The sequence below is a fragment of the Caenorhabditis remanei genome, chromosome X (assembly GCF_010183535.1).
Source record: "Caenorhabditis remanei strain PX506 chromosome X, whole genome shotgun sequence".
Taxonomy (NCBI): domain Eukaryota; kingdom Metazoa; phylum Nematoda; class Chromadorea; order Rhabditida; family Rhabditidae; genus Caenorhabditis; species Caenorhabditis remanei.
The window spans coordinates 152,960-179,300 of NC_071333.1; the positions used below are offsets into that span (position 1 = coordinate 152,960).

The window sequence follows — 26,341 nt, forward strand, 5'->3', positions numbered from 1 at the left end:
GCAATACTCAACATTCCAGTCTTAAATTGTAATTGATCGTTTTTTAGCTCTTACCCAAGATTGTTGTTTTCCTTGTTCTTGTTTCTCAATTTTTGTCGTCTGATAACCCTACGTTTCGCTTATTTTTTGAATATGTGATATCCTTATGTTCATCTTTTTTTATTGTTTTCAGTTTCTCTCATTTGACACATTTCTCAATATCATCGGTTAGCCTCCGTCAGCGACTCAATGTTAGCCCATTCATCCCCACATCCCTATGATGATTTTCTGATCTCCGGACTATTGATGCTTGGAGGTGGGCGGAGCTTCTCTCGTCGTCTACGTCTCTCTGCTTCATGGGTCCTGTGCATCAAGTACGCTCTCTACCCACTAGTACAGTCAGGCGTTTATTACGCAACACTATCAACACCCGCTTCTTTCTCTCCCTCCCTTTCTGCTTCCAACTGTTGCGTTCGATATGGATACCCTTCGGGGGTGGGTTGGTAGCATCTCTCTTTTTCTCTTTCTTTTAATATAGCTTTGATGTGTTTTGTACTTTCCTAGTCTGTTTATCTGTAAAGTTCTCTCTTTGTCGATGAGTTATGAAGATTTTTACGAGGGGATCACTTTTGACTTCTGCAGCTCTAGCACGATACTCAATGGTTGAGAAGCCAATTCCACATGGCTTTTCACACACTCTCTCACTTTCTACCTTGGAAGAGGGGGGGGGGCTTATTCTTTGTGTCTCTCCCTCACACACCCTCTCTCACTCTGAATCCTATCCTCCACGCCTATCCTCAATGAGGTGCCTATCCTTAGTGTTTATCATTAATGAGGTGCCTATCCTTAAAAAAGTACCCATCCATTTTTTGGAAAATCAGTCAGTCAGAGACTGGGTGGGTGTCGAACCTGCGGAAGGGAATCGACCGCATATGAAAAAGGCCCTTCGCACGGAAAGATAGTGGTAAGTGTAAACAATAGGGATAATTGGAGATAAACCATTTTGCGCACTGACAGCAACAACAGAATAATAAAAGAATGACATGAGCGTTGCCCTGTCACAATAGATACCGAGCGCCCCCGCCGGTCGCGCTGGGCGCCGCGGTTCCCTCGCCGAGCGCGCTCACTGTGTGCCCTTGCTGGTCGTCCTGTCACAGGTAAAGCGCTGTAGGCGAGTGGTAGGCGAGCGGTAGCTGAAGGCCCGCTGACAGGCGAATGGCATGTGAATGGTGGGCGAACACCGCAAGTAGGTGAATAGTACGCGAGCGACATATTGGTGTTTTTAGGTGGAAGCGGTGGTAGCTGAAAGGTAGGCGAGCGATAGTCGAAGAGCGGCGATAGACGAACGGCAGCTATGTGATATTTTAATATCGCGGAAAAGTGAATGATAGCTGAATGATATTCGAATACCGCGGATAGATGAATGATTGCTGAATGATCTTTTCTTTCACATAGAAGAAAAAAATCTTGGTTCGGCGTATCTAATTTGACAGTTTGTAACTGGAATGAGATAATCAAGCCCGAAAACAGTCTTTGACCTAATTTCTGTAAATATTCATGTCTTGATTCTCACTATTTCCTGACCATGTCCTTCTTCTCTTGAACCCTTTAACACATTCTCCATATTCTCTGAAGCTCCAAAGCGAGTTTTCAGGTGAATGCTGTTGTTAATTATGAAACAAACTTGGTCTTCCAGTTTCTTTCTCGTGAGAATCAGAAAGATTTAATCTGTTATGTGAAGATACCGTAACCCAAACTTCTTCGGAGAAGACTTCCAACGTTTCGAAAATAATTCATTCCATTCCGAAATCAATGAAAGAGTTTTTCGAGCAAACTAAGTGAACTCGTTCATACTTTAGAATTATGTAATTCTTTTTATACGGTATGGAACTGAATGGACAGCAGACGTTGTGAAGGTTAACCAACGAGAGAGTTCGTGTGAGAATGAAACTTGGCCAAATGCATGTACTCGTTCTATTTCTTACAAATATCATCTCAAACTGTCCTTTTAGTTCAAGGATTCATCCATTTTCTCTTTTTTGAGCTTTAACGCGTCAAAACTCAATTTTAGAGAAATAAGGCAACCACACTCCATTGACACGCATTAGAGAGAGGGGACGCAGGCACTGCGGCCGCGTCGGAGTTTTAAATAATAATTAATTTTTTCCCATTTTCTCGCTTGTTTCTTGTGTTTCTCACCGAAATCTTTTGGTATTTTGTGCTTTTCCGAAAAGTTAAACTACGGCAGAACTACTTTTTCTAAAATTATTTGCAAAATATTGCGTAAAACTATATTTTAACTGAAAATAGCTGCGCGTTGCAATAATTTTTTAAAAAAATGCAAAAATGGGAACTGTGCGCTGCTACTAATCTGGTTATTTTTAGTTCTAATCGGAAGCTTAATTACTTTTCAGGTGGATCGGTAAGTGAGGTAAGTTAGTTTTCGGAGAATTAAAAACAACCAGAGACGAGCGATTAACAAAACCGCACAGTGCATTAATTTCGATGTTAATTTCTGACTGCTAACGATAACCTTTGACGAACTTCAACTATTTATAATCATTCCTGAAGGCATCAGGTGAAAATGACATGTTTGGTTAAAAACTGCTTTTGATTTAGTCGAAAACTCTGACTTTTCGCTCAAAATCTGCCTTTTTCGAAAAAAATGACTGAAAAACACTCTGAAAATGCGTTAAATCTTTCGTTTTGAAAGAATTTAGCCAAATCTCAAATATTTTTCTCATTTGTAACTGGAAAAAACTTGGAAAGCGTTTAATTGTATCTGTTTTCGCATGAAAATTTCAAACATTTGTCTCAAAATTCTCAGTTTGGGTCGAAAATTGGCAATTCAGCGAAGATTAAAATTTTAAAGTCAAAAAAGAGTTGTAGGTGCTCATTTTTCACAGAAACATTTTTAATTCTGCCGTAGTTCACGTTCAGGAAAAGCCAAAATCATTAAAGAAATACTTTGATAACTAAAATACCTCCTTTTGTGTATTAATAGAGCAATTTAGAACAAAAACAGTGACCTCTTCACTCTTACTTTTTTTCGATGTATTCGTTTTTATTAGTAACACATTCTGAGGTATTTTGAGTTTCTGGAGTATTGACAGCATGGTGAAAAACATAAGAAATGAACCAGAAAGGAGAAAGTGCCTGGATGGCTGGATAAAGGGAAGAGAGAACGAAGGAAAGGAAGTTTTAGGTTATTTCAGATATTACAAAAGGACCCAAGGAACGAAAAAAGCAGGAAAATGTGCTGAAATTATGTAATTCTTGTAGGGAATATTCCTTAATAAGACCCATAGTGGAGGGGAACCGCTGCCCAAAAATTGAAAAATGGAGCGCTGGTAGCTTACTGGTAGGCCGCCCACAGACGTGTGCGTTGTTCCCCCTTCGCCTGCCAGCGGTCGGCAGTTAACTTACCGCTTGCCTATCGCGCTTTACCTGTGGTGGGGTCTCTGCTTCTCTCATAAGAGACGCTTTTCTCGTCGGTGCCCCACTCCCTCGAATATTTCTTTGCGTCTCTCATGCCAAGTGCGTCTCTCGTCTCGGCTCCCTTTCTCTCTACGTCTCTCGCCAAATTTCATTGCGACCCGCTCTCTCGGGTTCTGAAGGCGCCCATGAAACGTCTAAGTGTGGTTTAAACACCCTAGCGCGACTCAAACCCTGAAAAGATGCTGTGGAATCAAGACATTTTTCAACTCAACCAAATTTATTGATGGCAAATTATAAGTTTCTTGGTGTTGTGTGGTGTGTATGAAGGGAGTCCCCATCCTGCTTTTTTCTGCCGTCTTTCTTCCAATATTATCTTTATTTCTCAGCGTCCCTCACTCTTCCACACTCTCTCTTTCTTCCAACTGACTCCTTTCTTTACTGTTTTTTTGTTGGTAAAAGCGGGTATTTTTGACTTTTCAAACTGGAACAAATGGAAGCTTTTGTTTTTTGAGTTGATAAGATGTTGAGAGTTCAAGTTTAAGACCCAAATTATTATTTGAAATTAGTTTTTTGTTGAGACAAATGAAGTTTTTAAGACGTCGTTTGGAATAACTGAAATGGTCACTTCGAAACTGATTACGAATCAAAGAATCAAAATTTTGAGATTTTGAGAAATGTCTGAAACTTTGGTATAAAGCTGACTTAATTTTTGAAATTCAGAAGCTAAAATCTTCAAAGACATTTCCATCGGAGACTGAGAAAAAAATGTGAATAAAAACTATGTGAAAAAGATTATTTATTCTAAAGTTGTAATTTTTAATGATGATTTGTAAAAAAAAAAATCTTGACACATCTTTTGATATGTCTATTGGAGTTGTTATTTACTTCCCAAAAAAGTCTCATAAAATTCTGAAAACGCACGATGTATTGGCTCGCTGAGTTTCCATCTAGACTGGTTTATTTTAGAAAAGTAAAAAATTTCGCCCAAATTTCAGTCTTGAAAAGTTCCGAGAGGAGTCTCCAACTACACAAAATACGCAAATTTCCTCAGACCAACGATTCCATTGAAAATGCAATTACTTCAATGTTGACTTTTCTCTGGAAGTGTCATTTTTCAATTTTTTTTGATTTCGAAAGGGATTTTCATATACTGATCAATTACAAAAGCTTACCTTCCAGACACAAAAATACCAAATTTGAATTGGAATCCAAACTTCCAAATTCCTAATAAAAGGTTTCACCGGCTTCACGTAAAGACTTGTAACTACTGTGTTCTTAAACTTTTTGAATCTATATTTTGAGCTCTATTTGGTCTGAATTTAGAATCCTTGAATTTTCTTTATTATATTCTAAATCATTTTTCTTTTCTCATTTGTTTTTTTCCTGCTCGACATCAAAATTCCTCCAAAATCATCTAATTCCTCCATTCCAGATCCCTCAAAATGTCCCAACAAAACAACCATCGCCCTCCAAAAACCGGTCCAGTTGCTCCAACACCAACGAGTTCTCGTCCAGGAGCTTCACCTCCAGATACTCCTTCTCCAGATGCTCCTTCTCCTGTTGCTCCATCAAATGCGAATCCCGTCGCAAGGATTCGGAATTCGACGATGATGAGTCCCAGAGGCTCCAGTTCATCTATGTCTTCAGATTATTTGGAACAAGAAGCAGATGGTAAGGATTTTGAATCTGTGAAAAAAAAAACTGATTTTGCAAAATTTCAGAACTACCAAACATCAACATCTCTGAAGAACCAACTTCTAAGAAGCCAAGGAAATCTATCCTCAAAAAATTCGATGATGGTGTGGAATATGATGTTCCAGGAGTTCCAAGCTCATCTTCTCGAAGACTTCATTATGTTGATGTCCCTAATGGTGCGAATGTTTTGTATGTTTCTATTACTTCTCACGGAGACAATCTATCCTGTAATTTTCAGATCTGACAGTACCAACAAGCGAAAGATGGAGGTCATCGTTGAATCATGTGTGCAAAGCTTCTGTCCGAAGGGAGCAACAGGACAGGTGAGATTTTGAATTTTTAGGGGTGAAAGGAGAAGGCGGGGCTTAAAGGCAACCACTGTAGACTCCACTTTCTCAGTTTTTCAATCGCGAATTATTTGGCCCTGTCGGGTCTATGGTGGCTTAAGCCTGTGATTGAGGCCATAGCCAAGGTTTTTTTCTGTAAAATTGTGTTAAATTAGCTTTTCTCTTCAGTCCGGATGTTGTTTGCAACAGAAAGACATTGGTTAATGCAAGAAACATGAGGATCGATCTGTTCCTCGAATCTTTGTTATAATCATGTCCTTCCTTTAGATCAGCATCAAAAGTTTATCACTGGACTCATCCTTATACCTAATTTCTAATTTCAGGCTGTCGCAGAACTCGCTGCCTTCCCGACACTTACCAGAGACGTCGTTATTGTGTCAATCGGAAAGTATGCTATGGAAATGGCTGAGGGAGCAATTGAGAACTTGGGAATGTTCAATATTTTGAAGACTTTTGTCTTTGCGGGACCCAACGCAAAGAAGACTAGGGAGAGGTGCCAGTTTTTCAATGCCCCAAAGAACTTCGAGGCTTCCTGTTTTGCAAAGAACTATGTCAATCCGACGGATAGAGTGATTGAGGAGCTCCAGAAATATGATGAACAATACCACGAGGAGTGCGATAATACCGATGAAATCATAAAAATGTATCCCAAGTTCATCTTCTTGGTCTCTCAAGGAGGGGAAGACTACTTCTTCTCTCCGAGGGAACCCGTGGTGAAAGGAGAAGATAGATTACTGTTGGAGGAGAAAGTGAAAATCGTCAGCAAATTCAAGGATCACTGTGCCACCAAGGAGCAGTTGGCAGTCGTTCGGAAGATCCTCTCAAGAGTGAAAGCAGGAGGAATTATCAACTACATCAAGGTATGTGTGTTGTTCGGATGTCCTAAGACATTTATTTTTTTCAGAATGGATATTGCCATGGATTCTACATGCCCGAGTCCTTGGACGACGAGATGGCAGACATCTCGGGCGGTCCAACAATATTCCCGGAATATGCTGAAGAAGAAGGTGCAGTGAAGAAGATTATGGAGAACCTCGGAATGGAAGAATCAGAGTTCGACGAATTTCAGTGGAGCCAGCTCGAAACTCCCAATGATTATTGTAAGTTTGTTTTTTCTGATTGTAAGGAGGAGAGGGGATACATATCCGGTCCGTTGTTTTCTTCAAATTTAATATATGAGGTGAAAATATACGAAAATGAAGATTTCGGCAGGTTCTCTGTCTGTGATCTACTACGGGTCTAATGGAAGATTGTTAATATGTGGCGGGCAAGGCTGAAGTATTATAAAACGCTTTTCAAATCCAACCTCGAGTAGGTTGGTGATTTAAAATTCGCTGAGATCTGAATTTAGTTACATTTGCTTTGGTACAGTTCTTGCAACTGCGCTCCACCGAAACACCCTTGAAAAATTTCGCACACAACTTTCGTCTGTTTTGGTAGAGCTCGGTCGCAAGAAGCGTACCGTTGTAATATATCTCAAATGATAATATTGAGTTTGAAGCCAGGCCCGCGTCGGTCCGTTTCGGCCCGGTTCACAAGTATGCACATAAATTTTGAAAAGGCTTTTGAGGTCTGACTGGCTTGAAATTCCATCAGTTGAACAGAAATGCTTTAGTCGCTTAGAGACTTTGGACGAATTGTAGATGAACTCGACATCAATGCCTCGAGTCAGTCACATTATAACTAACACGTTTTACTATTCCCAAAACAAAATCGGTTTGCCGAGTTGCTACGCTGTTAGCACATACAAGACATCACGACAAAACTCATCTCTGAAAAATATCATATTTCCAGATAACAGACCAGGATTGTATCGAAACCAGAACAAGATGATTGTTACTGTCCCTCTACTCTTTGATTCCATAAGCGAAAAGCTGTTACACTATGACACCTCCTTTCCATTTGGTTATAAGAGAGGAACAACCAAGAATATTGGAAGATTGTTAACGGAGGTGTTGTGCTCTAAACACTTGGAAGACACTGAGTTGGCAAGAAACGCCACTAGTCCACTCCCCACGAAGTTTCCAATGGCTCTGATATGTGGTGGAGAAGTTGGACCGATGGATGCCAAGATAGAAGGAGAAGACTTCAAATCAACTACTCCTATTCAAGAGTTAATGTTGGATTGTTTGATGGCATTTGAAAAGAAAGAACCAGCATATGAATTTACATTCACATGTGCCTCCACTACCGGAGACGATGGAACAAGCTCCTTGTCGGGCCTCGTTATCTCAAATAAAGAAGTGAAAGAGATGAAGTATTTGAAGAAGAAAGGAAGAGAGATCTACTACAGTGACCCCAATGAATTCTGGTGTCTATTCAGCAAATCAGAAAATCAGTTAGGGTTTAAGGGAGCCGTTGATATGGGGACGATTTTTATAGTGACTCTGGAGAAGTCATTTGAAAAGGAGAGGAAGAGATTCAAGGAGATGAATAAGATGACGGAGAGGGAGAAGATTGAGGCGGAGGAAAAAAGGAAACTGGATGAAATGGTGGCAGAGGCGAGAAGAAAGACACTGTTGGCGTCCGAGAAACATAGGAAAGAGAGGGAGTGGGAGAGGAAGAGGGAGATAAAAAAGTGAGTTTTGAGGAAGCTGGTGGGGGTTTAAATGACTGTCTTAGTTTTCCACGGGGTTTTTCGAACGAGTAAAGCCTTCCTGATGTTTCCGTAAAACCTGTAATAGAGGCGCACTCGCTAGCAAGAGTTTGGAGAATCCTATCTCAGTTTTCTTTGAAGATATTAAAACAATGTCAACAGAAGAAATGTTCTATGAATGTTAAGCTATATTTTGCCAGTTGCATATTTTTGATATTTCATATGGGAACCGAGATATTCCGCTGCGAACAGGCACCGCCAGATGCGGCCCTATTTCAGGCTTACGGTATCTTTCACGGGGATTGTAGTTGAAACCACGAGTCTCACTTTTCTAATTGAAAACTTTTTTCTTGCGGCATTCACTATAGTCATCAATATAACCGTAGGTTGCTCTTTTAAAAAAAGTGATCAAATACAACAGTACACCCTTGGCTCATTCTCAAGAATCACCACTTTCAACCAAACCTGCAAAACTTTTCAATCGTTTTGATCGTACTGTAGCTATCAAGAAGCGTTAATACTCACTGAAATTCAAATAAAATGTGTTGACCCGGATCAGAACTGTCCGAAATACAATGGGTCAAATCAAAATCGGTCTGATCGGAGCAGAATAAAATTTGGTTAAACGTTATTTCTATAAATCTACATAAATGAGAATGTAAGTTTTCGCATTTTAAGATTTTCGAACATTGTGCAGAAAACTTTCGGAGCATATTTGAAATAAGTTATTATTCAAAAAAAACTTACATTAACACACTTTTGAGCGGTACTCTAGATTCAACGGTCGGGCGGTTCTGATTCGAACCAGTTCTATATCTGACAGTTCTTATAAAAGGCACACACAAATATAGTAAATTTAACAACCCTATTTTCAGAAAAGCGACGATCAAAAAAAGAAAATGAAAAATCAAGAGCCTACGAGCGCCTTTGCCTACATCTTCACTTAATCTAAATTAACTAAATGATACAACTTTATTTAAAAATTGTTTCGGTTTTTCCAGTTTATTATTTTTGAAAATCAAAAATTGCATGCTTTCTATGTTTTTCGTTCGAATGTTTTGTTTTTAAATATGTTGCAATTAAAATTGTTTTTTTCTTCTAAAAAATTGTTTTCACTTTATCAAAAACTGTCTAACACGATATCGTGGACGGTGAAGAACATTGGAATCTCCACATCCAAATTTACAGTTTGCACGCTACCCTTAAATCGACCGCCAGATTTTGCGTCAAAAGCGCTTATTCCTTTCATAAAAGCCCCGCCAACTTGGACCTATTTAAAAAACTATAAAATTCAAAAACCCCTTGGTCACTCACGTTTTGAACCTCCTGTCCGGTGACTTCTTCGATTCAGCTCATTTTTCAGTTTTCTGCTCTGAAAATATCAATGCATCCACAAATTATATCAAAGAAAGAAATCAACCAGTCTGGAACGGCTTACGTTCACCTTCAATTTTCCGAAAGGATCCGCACCGGTCATCACGATCCAAAATCAATAATGATAATGCACACACGGCTCCCAGACGGAAGCCCCGCCCACTTCACACATTTTGCCTCCTCCCGATGATGACTCACCGCATTTCCAATCAGTTTTTGCGTATGAAAAAAAAAATTTCGCGAAAAATTCAAAGAGACTCCAAAAATTACTTTTATGTTAGTAATTGTTTATAATTAAAAAATCTGGAACTATCGTGCAATATCAGTTTGTTCCTTGTGTAATTTGTCGAGTTTACGTTCATTTTCAGCAGGATAGCTTGATTTGATATTGCAACATCCTCGAAATCATCGAATCCTTTAGAACTTTGATTCTACAGTTTCCTCTTTCTTTTCAATTGTTTCTCGTCTTTTTTCTAAAAATTCCCATAACAGAAAAACCATTTAGCAATAAAACGCTCCCTCGCCTCCACCTGGGAAAATATGCTAATCGAATCATGAAGTCGCTATATAACCGTCCTCACATTTTCAGTTTTTCATCATTCTCATCCACAGAATGTCTTATTCTATTTTCCTTCTTCTTCTTTTCGCTGTCCTCGTGTCTTCCGCTCGCGGTTCGAAGAATCCCAAACCTGATCCAAAATTAATTGCATCTAACACTTTGGAAGCCGCCTTGAATGCAGCAAGAGCTGAGGATTTTGGACGGTTCAAAACTCTCGTTGCCTATTACAAAGGGCCAGGACGTAAGTTGCTTTAGGAGGACGGGCCAACTTTTTATTAACAAGTTTTTTTCAGTTTCCGATTATGATATGAGGATGTTCGCCAACTACTATGAATACATTGTGTTAAAAGCGGAATTCAACGAAGACGGACACGTGGAAACTATATGTACTACGTCGCCGACCGATCGTCTCTATTTCTTCAAATTCAAACCATCATCCGAGAGTCCAACTGGATGGACCAGTTATCTTGCCAAATAATTGGGTTTTGACTGAAATAAATCATTGAGCATTTCAAACAGAGTCAGAGATGAAATTAGATTTGTTGTATCAGACTGGCCATATTTAAAAAAAGCGGCTCTATTCCAGTTTAAATGTCCTTTGAAAACTCTAAGGTCCCAAAAAACTCTTAGACGTCCCTTAAAACACTTAGACGTCCATTGAAACACTTAGACGTCCCTTAAAACATGTAGTCGTCCCATAAAACGTTTAGTCGTCCCAAAAAATATTTAGACGTCCCTTGAAATATCAAAATTTGGTTTCACATAAATAGACGTCCCAAAACATTTTTAGACGTCCCTTCAACACTAAAAGTCACTGAAAGGGTTCAAGGGACGTATAAATATTTTTTGGGACGTCTAAATGTTTTTTGGGACGTCTTAATATTCACAACTATATTTTGGAGTTTCAAGGGACGTCTAAACATTTTAAAGGACGTTTCAAAAAAAAAGAGTTTGAAAGGACGATTGAGTGTTTCAAGGAACATCTAAGTGTTTTAAGGGACGTCTGAGAGTTTTAAGGGACGTTCTAGTTTTTAAAGGACATCTAAACTGGAAAAGAGTCAAAAAAGCGATCTATCGATTGGGCTGACACATGTTGACCACTAAAATCCACAAAAAATCACTGAAAATAGTTTTTGTTGTAACAAATCTACTTTTTAAAAGTCGAATTCCACGATAGAACTCTCATACATATCACACCTGCTTAATGTTTCTCCTTTCTTTTAAAAACACAATACTAGTTTCTAGAAAGCAGACTTGTCACGGGCCGGACCCGGCTCGGCCCGCTCGGAACGTTTTGAAACATTTTTCGAAAAAAATGTGAAGTTTTGAAGTTTTTTGGAAATTTTTTGAAGTTTTCAGAAATAAAGTATAGTTTTCGACTAAAAATTAGATATGCTATCAAGAGGTGAATATGTATGACAATTTGAGTCTTTTTACTCTAAATTTTTGTAACTTTTTAGAAAATTTTGTTAAAAAATGAGTACCCATTTTTGAATCCGGCCCGACCGGGCCGGACCGGAAAAAAATATAATGTTCAAAAAAATATTTTTTGATAAGACCACACTAATACAACAAATCTAATTTCATCTCTGACTCTGTTTGAAATGCTCAATGATTTATTTCAGTCAAAACCCAATTATTTGGCAAGATAACTGGTCCATCCAGTTGGACTCTCGGATGATGGTTTGAATTTAAAGAAATAGAGACGATCGGTCGGCGACGTAGTACATATAGTTTCCACGTGTCCGTCTTCGTTGAATTCCGCTTTTAACACAATGTATTCATAGTAGTTGGCGAACATCCTCATATCATAATCGGAAACTGAAAAAAACTTGTTAATAAAAAGTTGGCACGTCCTCCTAAAGCAACTTACGTCCTGGCCCTTTGTAATAGGCAACGAGAGTTTTGAACCGTCCAAAATCCTCAGCTCTAGCTGCATTCAAGGCGGCTTCCAAAGTGTTAGATGCAATTAATTTTGGATCAGGTTTGGGATTCTTCGAACCGCGAGCGGAAGACACGAGGACAGCGAAAAGAAGGAGAAGGAAAATAGAATAAGACATTCTGTGGATGAGAATGATGAAAAACTGAAAATGTGAGGACGGTTATATAGCGACTTCATGATTCGATTAACATATTTTCCAAGGTGGAGGCGAGGGAGCGTTTTATTGCTAAATGGTTTTTCTGTTATGGGAATTTTCAGAAAAAAGACGAGAAACAATTGAAAAGAAAGAGGAAACTGTAGAATCAAAGTTCTAAAGGAATCGATGATTTTGAGGATGTTGCAATATCAAATCAAGCTATCCTGCTGAAAATGAACGTAAACTCGACAAATTACACAAGGAACAAACTGATATTGCACGATAATTTTGAGTATTTATTCAGAAAAAAAGGGGAACTGGTTACTGTAAAAATGAGTTACTGTAATGATGAGTCATTTCAGAGATGGGGTATTGTAGTGACGAGTCTTGTCATTGTTGAGATGGGTTACTGTAGGGATGAGGTTTCTGTAGTGATTAGCCTTGTCATTGTAGAATTGGTATACTGTAGTGATCAAACATGTCATTGTAGACAAGGGTTACTGTAATGATGAGTCATTTCAGAGATGAGTTATTGTAGTGACGAGTCTTGTCATTGTTGAGATGGGTTACTGTAGTGCTGAGTCATTCCAGAGGTGAGTTGCTGTAGTGAGGAGTCGTGTCATTGTAGAGACAGGATACTGTAGTGACAAATCTTTTCATTCTAAAAATGGGTTACTGTAGTGACGACTCTTGTTATTGTTGAGATGGGTTACTGTTGGTCATGTCATTGTAGAGGTGGTAGCTATAAAATAGTCTGGAGAAGTAACAGTGTGTTGATGGATTACTGTAGCAACAAAATAGTATAGACAGTACTGCTGCTCCTGTATTTCTCGAATTCTGCCTTCACAAAGTTTTCCAAAAGCGAGCTTCCCTCTCAAGACACTGGAAGAAATCTTCTTCTAGACAATGTTTGGTTAACAATGACTGAGATGGATGTTTAAAGATCAAGCAAAACTTAGAACCTGAATAAAGTAAGTTTAGAAAGCACCTATGAATCTCTTCAAAACTTTTTAAAAACCTCCAGACTTTAGCAATGGGACTCTTGAAAAACCTGAATATGGAGTTTTTCCAGATAATCTTCAAAGACGTTGAGAAATCTATCACCGAGACCTTCTCCTTTCAACTGCTTTTTATTACTCCGATAAAAATGTTCTTTTTTCTGTCGTTGTTTAGAATTTCTTTTATTTGTTCGCCAAATTTCCCCGTTGTTTTGCTTGAGCATCTGTCTTTTCTATTGCATTGAAACCGAGAAGCGCCTACCTTTCCCTTTTTCTTGTTTTCCAATTTCTTGAACTTGTCTTAAAATTGACTCATCCTATCTCAACGTTCCTTTTCAACTGCCACTTTTTCATTGTTGCTGTTCACTTGTTTTCTTACTAAATTGTTGAGTTTTGATTGTTGAGTCCCAAAATCTGAAATATGTTTTGAATGAATATATTATTAATGTTAAAACAGAGTGATTTTTAAGCTGTCTCCTCAAAATGAACATACCTCTCTAGAGAGTGTCCGTGCGAAAAAGTTGGTAACTACAAAAATGAAGCTCTACCTTTGTTCTGTATGGCTGATACATAATTTACATTGTTGGACAGTTAGTTTCACTAAGACACTCTCAAAAATAGACGTTTTCAACTGGGAAAGGCCAAATAGTATATCTTACTGCACGGTACTCTATTACCAACCTGCTGGTTCAGGAAAGTTGCAACTTTCTTTTGAAATCCTTCCTCTTGTTTCTCTTTGTTTTCATTGGGCCAGTCTCAAATCCTGGATTTGATTTCTCGATCTTTTAGATGATTCATGATCAGTTTATGGTGTTGATCATTCATTTTCTCCCAATTCCCATTCCCATAAAATAAAAGACATAAAACCCGTTCCCATCGCCCACATGAGCACTCTCTTCTCTGACCGTACTTTCTCGCCTCCCAAGAATGATTTAAATACCGGCCTCCTCAGGAAGAGGAATCGTCAGCTCTTCTCGTTCCTTTTCATTCACTTCTTTTCTAAGCCCTTCTCGTCACATTTCTGATTTTAGGATATTTTCGCTGTCATGAGTGTTTCCTTGTCTCTAACTGTATTTGTGCTTCTTTTTGGATCAGTGGTTTGCGTACCAGTAAACAATGAAGTCGACGAGGAATTCAGTCCGTACCACGGCACATGCGTCAAAGTCCTTGATACTCTTCAACAAACTATTGCAAAACGAGATGCAAGTCTAATCATGGACCTTTTCCCAGAGGAGTTTTTTTTACTTGGGATGCAATTCGACTCTGTTGCGGGGTGAGAAAATAAAAATAAAGAGTTTCAATTGGACAAACACTATTTTACAGATCGATACGCTCAATCGATGTCCGTTCTTCCCAAAGAGATGACTGTGTCCTTCCACCCTCGATATCACATTGCTGTTGGTACCCTGGTCGCTTGCCACGCGGATATGGCTGTTGAGATGGAGGAAACAGTTCTAGAGATTGGGATAAAAGCAAAGTACTTCATGGTCCAATTTCTCGTTGATGGACTCAGCTCAACCATCTTCAGAGCAAAACAATTTGACTGTGAAAAGAAACCCGATATTTTCTAGTTCACTTTTTTTGAATAAATATGTTGATTTTTTGATTATCTGGTCTGCAGAACTCGTAAAGTTCGAATTCTTCTCTTTTTCTTCCCCCCTATGGAATGTTCTGTTTGTGGATGGTCCTTTCGAGATCATGCTCCAGTGGGCAGATAGGGCTCGAAAAAGTGTTGAGAATTCAAATAAAGGAACCATTCTCCAGAAAAGAGAGCGTCTGATGTCACATTTGGAACCTTACATCAAGGAACTGAAATCGACATATTTCTACATTATTCCCAATAATAAGGAAATTGAGTTACTTCCGGTTTCACCATTCATCCAAAGAACATTTGTGGAAAATCGAAAGGACTTCTTATATAAGTGCATGTACAAGCATTGGCAGTGGTCCACTCTCAGAACAGTCATTCATGCCACCTCTGAAATGGTCAACCATTATTGCGAGAAGCTGGACCAAGGAAAGGCAAAGGCACTGAAATGGAATGATGCCGTCCCAACGACCCGGCGGATGAGAGGACAGAAAGCAGAGGAGAACAATGACCTGACTCAAGACTACAATAACCAATCTCTACAATGACTTGACTCATCATGTCAATAACCCTTCTTTGCAATGAGATGACCCACTACTACATTAACCCATATCTACAATATCATGACTAATTACTACAGTAACCCATCCCAACGATGACATGATCCATCACTACAGTAACCCATCTGTACATTGATATGACCTATGACTACAGTGATTTCGAGAAGTGGGAGGATCTGGACGGTCACATTGAAACAATTACAAAGGACGATTTGAATTTTAGATTTGAATGTTCTGGAATCGCTGAAATAATATAGAAAAACAATGATATAAAAAAGTAAGGTAATATTTATTTAAAAAATGAGGGAAGAAGTATGTAGTATTAAATAAAGTTTAGTACACATTTTAATAGTTAGAGAAAAAATAATAATCAAATGATGGAGCTGAAAAAAAGAGATAAATAGTGTTACAAGTGACAAAAAGAGAAAAACTATGTTTAATAGAGTGAGAAAAAAAGAACAACGAATATCAAGATTGATCAGAAAGAAACAAGTGATTAATAACAATTGAACTCAAAATGTTGACATCCTTAATGTGAAACTTTGGAAAATTCGGTGTTAAAAAGTGGGTGAAGCAGAAATCAAATGTTGAAGGGTAGAAAAAGAGAGCGCGAAAAATAGTGCAGAAAAAGACAGCAACTCAACAAAAGATACTTAAAGGTTTTCAGAAATGAGAATATATCCATGTGCTTGATCCAATAAGAGATGAAGAAGGCAGGTGGCCAGAGAATCAGAGCGCGTTTATGAAGATGATGTCGATGGTTCGGAAGCTGGAAAATTTTTTAATTATTTGTTTATCTAAAGTTTTAAATAGCTTTGGAGGGGGTTACTCACAATTGTTCTCCTCTTCTTTCTGTCCTCTCATCCGCCGGGTCGTTGGGACGGCATCATTCCATTTCAGTGCCTTTGCCTTTCCTTGGTCCAGCTTCTCGCAATAATGGTTGACCATTTCAGAGGTGGCATGAATGACTGTTCTGAGAGTGGACCACTGCCAATGCTTGTACATGCACTTATATAATCTTGAAGTGCAGCGTCTGTATCTCTTTTCTCTCCAGAACAAGGAAAAAATAGTCAACTACAAAACTCATGAGAGAGACATGTGGAATGTTCTGAAACCGTTTCTAACTTATCAGTAAATATATAATATACTACTAAAATTGTTACACTGCGTTTTGCAGCTTTCAAAACAGGCAAAACAAAACAGACCGTGGTGTTAAATGCTTTCTCTTCTCTTATTGCAGCCCAAGAACCTTCTATTTGCGCTTAAAAACCAAATGACTTTCTGATAAATTTAAAGATTGTTTTAGCCAAGAAACTTACAGCATCCCTAGTTTGCCTTAACTAATTCCAATTCAAAATCAAATTTTCCCAATTTCTGCCGATTTTCAGTTTTCTGATCCACTTTTCCTGCAGAATTAGTTTTATTTCCACATGAGAATGACGCACTCATTGAAAAAAAAACACAATATGTTGACAACAAAATTTGACAGTGAATTTGACAGTAAAACAATGAAAAACAGATATGGAGATCACACAAAAAGAGAGATACAGTATGAAAATTGATTTGGAGAAAATCACAGTAAATGGTCAACAAAAGAATCAGTGACGGTGCGGTCTTCTCTTTTCATTTTCGTAGCTCCACTCCGAGTTTTCCTCATCGGACTCCGCCTCATCGGACTGCGCCTCATCAGTCTCTTCCTCATCGGACCCTTCTTCATCTGACTCTGGATCATTTTCTTTGTCTGTTTCAACGAGTAGACGTGGCGCAAGCGAGTTCCGGTGTCCATCAACTTGCTGGGCGGATCTGAAAGAATATATTATCAACAAAAATCAGGCAGTTAAGCACTTTCTTGTCCATAGAATCGTTTTTGACTGCATCCGAGAGACCATCAACACGAGAGCCGAGTGCTGCAGTTAACTGGAAAATAACAAATTCCAACAATTCTGATATGCTCCAAACTAACCGATCCTGTTTCTGGATTTTTTACAACCCGCAGATTCTTAAACTCCGACTGTGACATCGTTGTGGTTGTTTGGTTGAGTCCTGGAACAGCCCACGAAGGGATCTTCGCTTGGAAGCTGAGCTTCTTAGCCAATCGGATTGCTTCTGGCAATGGAAACTCACTGAGCCAGTTGATCGCCTGGAATGAAAACGTTATTTTCTATATCTAATAAATGAATTCTAGCTCTGTTTCAAAGATAAGACTTCTGAGATATGTGATAATTTCAGATGGTGTAGTTTCATTCAGATAGATGTAATCGTAGAGAGTGTTTCTTGAATTTTGTAGTCTATGAATGGTGTAGTCGATGAGAAAAGTATAGTGAGTGAGAATAAATGTAGTCAATATTGAGTTAATATTGACTACATTTTTCAATGGTACATTGAAGTCAATGAAAATGTGGAGTCCGTGAGTCTATGCAGTCATTGAGACGTGTAGTCAATGAACTTTGAGGGAAAAACAACCCTATTTATCGAGGTAAATGTTTACCTCGGTAAAAATGTCTTGTGAATACGGTAAATGGTTTACCACGGTAAACGATTTACCCCCTGTTTACCTTGGTAAAGATTTACCAAGGTAAAACGGTTTACTTGGTAAATGTTCATGCATACGGCCTCAGAACAACGTCGAAATCGAGCAGGGAAAACTGGAGAGACTCGAAGAAAAATTTTAACGTTGATTGTTTAAGTTTATCAGATTTGATAAATGTGATATTGTGATTTTTTGTATTATTTTATTAAGAGTTTTTAATGGGAAAATATAAAATTTGATATAAATTTATTTTCGAAAAAAATTGTTTCAATTGGACGAAGAAATCATCGGGGAGAGTCGAATTGTACTGATGAGCTGAAGCCAAATTGCCATCTGAAGAGAGTAGATCGAGGAAGAGTAACCTGAACATACATTTCAATAAACTACGGAGATTTTTTGAACGGAACAACACAGAAAAAAACTTATCTGAAAAAAAAATAGAAACATAAGCGATAGAGCTGGAACGAAGCGTGCAGGAGCAGGATCCAAGATATGAGAAAAACCTGAAATAAATACTCATTGCTGAAAATTTAAGGTTTTGCACTGGAAAAAATCAAAAAAAACTTTCAATTTTGAGTGATGATGATGAAAAATGATTTTAAAAAACGTTAGTTTTTCAAATTTCCGAATTTTCTGGAAAGATGATAATTTTTCGAAATTTTCCCATTATTGTTCATGGGAAAATGGTAAGGTTTTCACGGGTCCATGGGAACTTTAGCCTAGGGAAAAGAGTATAAAAGGGAGGTTTCATCTCATTCGAACATTTTTTTTCGTCAAAAATGGATTTTTCGATCTGCTGCCCAAAGTATGATTTCCAAACGAAAAAGAAAAGCAACATTGTTCGTCATCTGAAGAATGTTCATCATCTGACTGAAGCTGAAGTCAATGAATTCGACAAACGAATTGTATCTAATAAAGCACTAGAAACTCACGGAACTGGTGCCTTCGCATGTGGTTACTGTAGCCACACTGTCGCAACGAAGAATGGCTTGGAGACACATATCCGCAGAAAGCATCCGAAACCATTGCTCAATCCGGCAAACATCTCGCTGTCAATGTCACCACCAAGTCAAGCTCCGCCTCTAAAGGTACTGTAGATAGCTGAAAACAGGGAAATTAGTGTAATTTTTATGAATAAAATCTAAGAATTTGGTAATTTTTGTTAGTTTTCATCTCATCCTTCAGAAAATTCATCTGGCTAAATCTACTAAATCTCCAATTCTGGTACGTCACCATGTTGCTGCTCCAGAGTCGGTAACAAGCCGAAGTGGAAACATGGAATGCCCTTTCGAAGAATGCGAAGCAAAATTTTTTACCTAGAGAGAATTTGGGATGTCATTTTTCTGAAGATCACGCTCCAGATTCTGTAGTGCAACGGCATCGTTTCAAAACTGAATCAGAGTTCGAAGTATACATTTTTGTAAAAATAAAAATAAATACCTTCATTTCTATCAGAGTTGGCATCGAATCAGAGAAGAAGACACGTGCGGACAATCCGAAACAGCCGTAACAATGATGGAGTCATCTCAAGCTATTGGAACTGTAAACATGAAGGATCTTTCCAATCAGAAGCCAAAGAAGTGATGGTTGGTCTATCGAAGAAGTTGTCAGGATCCAAATTGTGCCCAGCATTCCTGAAAAAGAAAACAGTTACGGCTACAGGAACGATTGAAGTTGTTGCTTATTTCGAGCATTATGACCATGAAAAACTTCCAGGCCATCGAGCTTTCAATAAAGACATAATTGGCATTAGCCTTTTTGTTGAACCTGATCAAATTTCGAGCTCACATTAATCGAACCGTGGCTCTAGCCCGTCTTCGTTCCACCCCAATCTTAAAATCTTTCAAGTCTAGCAACCTTGTTTTCTACTCCTTCCTATTCAAAACTTATGTGCTTCCTATCCATTGTTCTGTTATTTTCAGCCTGTCCCCCTCATCTCGTCTCTCTAGACTTCTGGAATTCACCCTCAGAGTATTCTCTAAAAAAAACTCTCTAGCGTTGCAACATCTCGTTTTCTTTCTACGCGCATCGCTTGGAACTCCTCTCTGTGCACTCTATTAGACACCGTAGACTCAGAGCTCAATTACTCCTTCTGTACGAATTCATTGCTGGCGCATCTCACTTTCCCTTCTGTTATGCCTATGTCAGACTGTCAAATTCTCCCAGAACACCCATGACTCTTATCTATCTCTCCCACCTGTCTGATAATTTTTTCTCCTTTACTATTCCGTATTGGAATGTCATTACCTAAAATGTCAATTCTTTTCTTTTCCCTTCACAATGTATTAGTTGCCGGTGGCAAGGTACCCTCATAACCCTGTAGTTCTCCGAGTCCTCACAATAAATACGCAACGACACTCCGCCAAAGCCTCACGCGCCTACCGTAACGTCAGCGCGTCAGTTCACGTGGACACGTGTACTCCACGTGGCAGCAAGAAGTTTTCTGAAGTCGGTTGGCTTTCAGAGTTTAGTTCTAATTTTAGCGTTGGTGCTTTACCTTTGTTTTGTAAGTTTTACGCTCTCTTATTGTATTTTCTTGCAATAAAGTAAATTTATTGTAAGAAACTGTGTATTTGTCGTCTTATTTTATCAGGACCCTATCACCCCGTATTCGTACGCGGGCAACTTGGGGGCCGAACCGTCTTTCTTAATTTTTCGTTATTTTTCCTTGTTTTCTGTAATCTTCTGGTTTATTTTTCTTCTGTTTGGATAAACGGAGAAATTATTTACCGGTTGTCGGCAGTTTCTGGCGTTGAATAACGTGGAAATTTGGAGGAAGTATCGGAGAAATCAAAAAATAACTTTTCGTCGATTGGATTATCAACGAATTGTAAACAGTTTTTGAATAGAAACTTAGTTTACGGACAACAACGCAGAAGATGAGCGACAAAACATCGTCGAAGCGGTCAACGTCGAAAGTGGACGACAATCGGATGATTGTTGTGGAAACTCAAATGAGCGTGAAGGAGAGAAGAAAGAATGTGAAGAAGTTCACTAAAATCATCGCTAGCAGCGTCAAAGTGGAGGACGAAACAAGGTTGCAATTCGAGGAGCGGCAGGAACGCAAGCCGTATGGCTTGTGGGACGAAACCCAAGGAAGCAGAAGCTGGTGCGAGAAGGTGGAAAATTGGGACATCGAGAGAAACGATGAGAGGAGCAGGAAGAAAGGAGGAGAAGACGCGTTTAGCAGGAAAACGTTGAGTCACTCTGGAAGTAGCGAAGTCAACGATATGATGCAATGTATGAACAGGATGTTGAAGTCGTCGGCATTACCGGAGCCAAAAACGTTTGATGGAACTGGCGAGTTCAAACAGTTCAAACGGGCATTCTTGTTGAAGTACAACCATGTTACGGAGAATGATTACGAGCTGGTCGCAATCTTGGAGGGAAAGTTTTTGAAAGGGGCAGCTAAGTCACTGTTCAAAACACTGCCGAAAAGATTCGAAAGATCGATACAGTCGCTGTTCGAAGAGTTTGAGCAAAAGCTGCGAAAGCGACAAGGAGATAGCAAGATCGAAGCGTTGAACGAGTTTGAAGGGCTGGAGAAGAGGTCGGACCAGAAGATGTGGGAGTATCTCGTGGAAGTAGAGAAGTGGTCGAGGCGTTCCCGGAGGTGAAGCAGGAGACGTTGTCTCAGATGAGAACAACAAAGCTGATGAAAGCGGCACGCGCAGATGAGACGTTGCACAAAATGCTCATAATGAAGCGTTTCGAGTTATCGTTGGAAGAACAGTACGATCATCTGAAAGATATCGTGCTGCAACAAGAAAACGAACAGCGTCGTGGAAATTGCCAGAAGAGTCGATATTCTGAATGCTGGAAGGAACGTCCAAAAGCTGAAAATGACGGCGAGAAAGATGTGGCGGAAAAAGAAAGTGGGGAAAACCGGTACTGGATGGAGCAGAAATGTTTTTCGTGTGGAGGTGTGGGACACCTGGCGCGTCAATGCCCATCGAAGCCAGTGCAAAGTGTGGAAGTAAGAGGAAAAGGAGAAGGTGTAGGCAAAGTAGCTGTGGAGACGGTTAAGTTGCTGGGACAAGAGCGGAGAATGGTGATCGACAGTGGAGCCGCGGTGTCGGTGATGTCAACTGGAGCATGGGATGGACTGAAGAAGGGTTGCCGAAATTGGGTGGACGTGGTGAAAAGGTTAGGGAAACCGAGCTTCGAAGTGATCGATACTTCGAAAAAGAAGATGCGTATCATTCAGCAAATCGAAGTACCGATTCAAGTGAGAGATAGGAAGGCGGAAGTAGTTTTTCAGCTCGTTGAGAACGATGCCGAAATAATGCTGCTTGGAACGAACGCATTCGAAAGTATTGGAGTTTCGGTGGAGTGGAAACAGGAAAGAATGGATGTGCAACAGAAGAAAGCAAAAAGAGATGCGACGAGTAGTGAGGAGAAGAAGGTTTTCATGGTGGGAAATCTGGGAATCCGGGTGGAAAACACGAAACCTTCCGGAAAAACTGCGGAGAGGAGCAAGGAAATCGCTGTGGATACAGTGACGGAGGAGAAAAAAGAAGGGATGAAGCCAAAGAAGACGGTGATTAGAGAATCGAAGATTCTCATAACTCCGAGAATCGGCGTGAAGGGTAAATCCATCTTTGAGTATCGGAAAAGTGCGCTGAACACGTGGAAGAATAGATTCGATTTTGCGAATGTGGAATCGATCGTATTCTTGTTAGAGCTCACGGAGGACGAGGAGACGAACCAAAAGTTGGGTGACTTGGTGCGAAAGTTAGCTGAGGAAGTGAAGGAGATCACGATCATTCCATACAAAATGGATGGTGCAAAATCGGGATTGGTGGAAAGTTGGAAACGGAGTTGGACAACTGCCGGTCGTGTAAAGTGGAGCGATTCGGCTGCGAGTGCGGACGAAAAGTTCAAAACGTGGGAACAACTGCTGGAGTTCCTGGAGGCGAGGACGACGGAGAATGTGGTGGTGGCCCAACTGAGTAAGGAGTCGGTGACTTCGGAGCCACGGATAAAGGAGGACAAATGGAGTCACCAGTGATGTCATCTTGGTGGACAATCCAAATTGTTAATTAATTGTTTGTTTTAGTAGTAGGGTAAAATTATTGAGGTCTCCTAAAGACAACGTTTTGATTATTTTGATGTTAGGGTGGTGTGACTGAGTTTAGGCTAGATGGTGTGAGATAAGGGGAGAAGAATGTAAGTCGTATCTGTGAGAGTACTCGAACCGGTCGGGGCCCGGTTTCTGTAAAGGGGGGGAAGTTGCCGGTGGCAAGGTACCCTCATAACCCTGTAGTTCTCCGAGTCCTCACAATAAATACGCAACGAGGAACACATGCATGTGTTTTGTTATTTGTGATAAAGCACTTTGCATAAAGTTTTTGAAAGGTATGCACGTTTTATAGCCAGAAAATATCGGAAATTGGGAAAAATGGGAATAAAATAATTTTTGACTGAAAAAAATTTGAAAAATTATTTTTTCTAAAATTGTAACTTTTTAATGTTGGTTAGTAGAAAAACTCAAAACGCGTATTTTGGTACATGTTTTAATCGATTTGGAGCATTTTTTGATGAGTTATGATGATTTCCCCGAGGGCACTACTTTTGACTTCTGGAGCTCTAGCACGATGCTCAGGAGTTGAAAAGCTAATTCAACATAATTTTGTGTTTATTTGAGTGTTTTCCATCATTTTGACATCAAAAACTCAATACCTCCAAGAGAAAAATAAAAAGTTGTTTTTCGAATTTTCAAATCAAGTTCAGGAAAAATCGATTATCGAAAAAATCCGTGACGAAACTTTTTCAAAAAACATATTTTCTTATTGCTGAATACTTTGGCTTTCTTTCAAATAAAAGTTTATGCAAAACGGACACGATTCAGCAGAGTTACGTATAAAAGTATGAAGGGGTGCTCACTTATGCTCGCTACTGTAATTTTTTCTTTCATTTCTCCTTATAACTGTACATATTCACAGTTTTTTTCTTTTCCCTGCCCGTGTCTCCTATTGCCTTGTTCGTTTTCCCCTTTTATCTCATTCATATAACACGGTTTCCCCGTTTTTAGAAATTTCACTTGTCTCATTCAACCCGATAATTGTCCCTTGTTATTGCTCCTTGAATTGTCCTCTTTTTTTAACCTGAAACTGTCTCGTGAGGGACATGTTTCAAGTCTTCTCTGTATCTTATAATTCTTTATCTCTTGAAATTAAATAAATAAATCAATAATTCTTACCCCAAACGTGGCCGGTTAGACTCCGTCAGGTGATCTGCGAGCGGTCCGCAAACAATACTCATAGGGGCAGGTGAGAGCGAGTCATCAATCATAAATGTGAAAAAGTCGGCCCGTATTCTCATTGTTCTTCACTCGACTTGACAGCCATCTGTCAGTTATCTTCGTGAGAAATCGAATGGAGGATGACGAATAGACCACGCCGCCAAGTCAAATGAGGTCAGACTGGTAGAACACAGTCAGTTGTCCCTTTCTCTCTCTCGCAACCGAGCAGTCCACTCTTACCCTTTTTTAAGACAACATCATAGACACCGTTCTATTGTCTCATTAATGCTAACACAAACCACCTGCTCACTTATCTTCATGGAAAATCTATCTTTCTGGACCAGCAGATGGCCCCTTTCTTTCTTGACTCCTCCCACTGTCCCCCTCACACTATCTTTTTGGCTCAGTCGTCCACTTTTTCTCCGTACTGGATGGTGACTCATCTATTGCCTCTCTTCTGACCATCTTTGAGGTATCTCCATAACCATTACTTATCTTATACTTATATTCCCTATTTGCTTACTAAGTTTACAAATTAGTGTTTTCTCTTTCAGTGTTGACGTGAAGCGGATCGAGAGGAAGCCAGCCGTCGTAGAGGAGGAGGAGTGGTCTACTGCGAGACACGGTTCGCAAGAAAGCGAAAAACGGTGAGTTGGGGTTTTTAGGGATTTAGCGTAACGTGATGTTGAATAGACCATCATAATCACTTTTTATGTCCTATCCTATTGACCAGCAGATGGCCGCTTTCTTTCTAGACGCCTCCCAGTGTCCCTCAGTCTCCTCACTTTATTTTCTTGGCTCAGTCGTCCACTATCTCTCCGTACTGGATGGTGACTCATCTATTGCCTCTCTTCTGACCATCTTTGAGGTATCTCCATAACCATTACTTATCTTATACTTATATTCCCTATTTGCTTACTAAGTTTACAAATTAGTGTTTTCTTTTTCAGTGCTAAAGTGACGAGGACCAAGAGGAAACCAACGTCGTGAGGGATGAGGAGAGGTCGAGTGCGAGATGCGGTGGGCAAGAAAACAAGAAGCGGAGAACGGTACGTTTTTATAGTTGGGTTACTGTAATTAGTAGTTGTTGGCTTTGTGTCGTTATCGGTGAATCATTGAGAAGCGTTGGCTACGCGTTCTTCGAAACGCGCCAATATTCAATTTGGTTTTACCGGAAACGATACATTTTAATGGTTGGGTTACTGTAATTAGTAGTTGTTGGCTTTGTGTCGTTATCGTTGAATCATTGAGAAGCGTTGGCTACGCGTTCTTCGAAACGCGCCAATATTCAATTTGGTTTTACCGGAAACGATACATCTTTAGAGTTGGGTTACTATAAGTAGTAGTTGTTGAGTTTGTATCGGGATCGGTGAATCATCAAGTAGCGTTGGCTCGCCAATACTCAATTTGGTTCATTCGAAAACGGTACAATTTTAGAGTTGGGTCACTATAAGTTAGTAGTTGTTGAGTTTGTATCGGGATCGGTGAATCATCAAGTAGCGTTGGTTCGCCAATACTCAATTTGGTTCATTCGAAAACGGTACAATTTTAGAATTGGGTCACTATAAGTAGTAGTTGTTGAGTTTGTATCGGGATCGGTGAATCATCAAGTAGCGTTGGCTCGCCAATACTCAATTTGGTTCATTCGAAAACGGTACAATTTTAGAGTTGGGTCACTATAAGTTAGTAGTTGTTGAGTTTGTATCGGGATCGGTGAATCATCAAGTAGCGTTGGTTCGCCAATACTCAATTTGGTTCATTCGAAAACGGTACAATTTTAGAATTGGGTCACTATAAGTTAGTAGTTGTTGAGTTTGTATCGGGATCGGTGAATCATCAAGTAGCGTTGGTTCGCCAATACTCAATTTGGTTCATTCGAAAACGGTACAATTTTAGAGTTGGGTTACTATAAGTTAGTAGTTGTTGAGTTTGTATCGGGATCGGTGAATCATCAAGTAGCGTTGGTTCGCCAATACTCAATTTGGTTCATTCGAAAACGGTACAATTTTAGAATTGGGTCACTATAAGTAGTAGTTGTTGAGTTTGTATCGGGATCGGTGAATCATCAAGTAGCGTTGGCTCGCCAATACTCAATTTGGTTCATTCGAAAACGGTACAATTTTAGAATTGGGTCACTATAAGTTAGTAGTTGTTGAGTTTGTATCGGGATCGGTGAATCATCAAGTAGCGTTGGTTCGCCAATACTCAATTTGGTTCATTCGAAAACGGTACAATTTTAGAATTGGGTCACTATAAGTTAGTAGTTGTTGAGTTTGTATCGGGATCGGTGAATCATCAAGTAGCGTTGGCTCGCCAATACTCAATTTGGTTCATTCGAAAACGGTACAATTTTAG

The 26,341-nt window shown here is 39.5% G+C and overlaps 8 protein-coding genes across 8 annotated transcripts; 5 read left to right on the forward strand and 3 right to left on the reverse strand.

The window, feature by feature from the left end:
* Nucleotides 1-4,859: 4,859 nt before the first annotated feature.
* GCK72_022081 (uncharacterized protein) lies at nucleotides 4,860-8,041 on the forward strand (the record flags this gene model as incomplete). The annotated part of the gene is made up of 6 exons (XM_053734644.1): nucleotides 4,860-5,088; nucleotides 5,139-5,301; nucleotides 5,351-5,435; nucleotides 5,783-6,319; nucleotides 6,364-6,559; nucleotides 7,254-8,041. 6 exons carry the CDS (start codon nucleotides 4,860-4,862, stop codon nucleotides 8,039-8,041), a joined length of 1,998 nt encoding a protein of 665 aa, XP_053578210.1.
* A 2,001-nt stretch (nucleotides 8,042-10,042) lies between these two features.
* GCK72_022082 (uncharacterized protein) lies at nucleotides 10,043-10,466 on the forward strand (the record flags this gene model as incomplete). Its single annotated transcript, XM_003091370.2, has 2 exons — nucleotides 10,043-10,229; nucleotides 10,282-10,466. 2 exons carry the CDS (start codon nucleotides 10,043-10,045, stop codon nucleotides 10,464-10,466), a joined length of 372 nt encoding a protein of 123 aa, XP_003091418.2.
* A 1,158-nt stretch (nucleotides 10,467-11,624) lies between these two features.
* GCK72_022083 (uncharacterized protein) lies at nucleotides 11,625-12,048 on the reverse strand (the record flags this gene model as incomplete). Its single annotated transcript, XM_053734645.1, has 2 exons — nucleotides 11,625-11,809; nucleotides 11,862-12,048. The coding sequence occupies 2 exons, from the start codon at nucleotides 12,046-12,048 to the stop codon at nucleotides 11,625-11,627; spliced, it is 372 nt and encodes a 123-aa protein (XP_053578211.1).
* Nucleotides 12,049-14,110: 2,062 nt separating this feature from the next.
* GCK72_022084 (uncharacterized protein) lies at nucleotides 14,111-14,502 on the forward strand (the record flags this gene model as incomplete). Its single annotated transcript, XM_053734646.1, has 2 exons — nucleotides 14,111-14,337; nucleotides 14,388-14,502. The coding sequence occupies 2 exons, from the start codon at nucleotides 14,111-14,113 to the stop codon at nucleotides 14,500-14,502; spliced, it is 342 nt and encodes a 113-aa protein (XP_053578212.1).
* Nucleotides 14,503-14,762: 260 nt separating this feature from the next.
* GCK72_022085 (uncharacterized protein) lies at nucleotides 14,763-15,200 on the forward strand (the record flags this gene model as incomplete). Its single annotated transcript, XM_003091375.2, has 1 exon — nucleotides 14,763-15,200. The coding sequence occupies one exon, from the start codon at nucleotides 14,763-14,765 to the stop codon at nucleotides 15,198-15,200; it is 438 nt and encodes a 145-aa protein (XP_003091423.2).
* A 752-nt stretch (nucleotides 15,201-15,952) lies between these two features.
* On the reverse strand, nucleotides 15,953-16,217 carry GCK72_022086 (uncharacterized protein; the record flags this gene model as incomplete). The annotated part of the gene is made up of 2 exons (XM_053734647.1): nucleotides 15,953-15,981; nucleotides 16,046-16,217. 2 exons carry the CDS (start codon nucleotides 16,215-16,217, stop codon nucleotides 15,953-15,955), a joined length of 201 nt encoding a protein of 66 aa, XP_053578213.1.
* A 593-nt stretch (nucleotides 16,218-16,810) lies between these two features.
* GCK72_022087 (uncharacterized protein) lies at nucleotides 16,811-18,743 on the reverse strand (the record flags this gene model as incomplete). The annotated part of the gene is made up of 4 exons (XM_053734648.1): nucleotides 16,811-17,015; nucleotides 17,058-17,119; nucleotides 17,176-17,352; nucleotides 18,675-18,743. 4 exons carry the CDS (start codon nucleotides 18,741-18,743, stop codon nucleotides 16,811-16,813), a joined length of 513 nt encoding a protein of 170 aa, XP_053578214.1.
* On the forward strand, nucleotides 18,522-19,326 carry GCK72_022088 (uncharacterized protein; the record flags this gene model as incomplete). Its single annotated transcript, XM_053734649.1, has 3 exons — nucleotides 18,522-18,830; nucleotides 18,928-18,996; nucleotides 19,198-19,326. The coding sequence occupies 3 exons, from the start codon at nucleotides 18,522-18,524 to the stop codon at nucleotides 19,324-19,326; spliced, it is 507 nt and encodes a 168-aa protein (XP_053578215.1).
* Nucleotides 19,327-26,341: the final 7,015 nt, after the last annotated feature.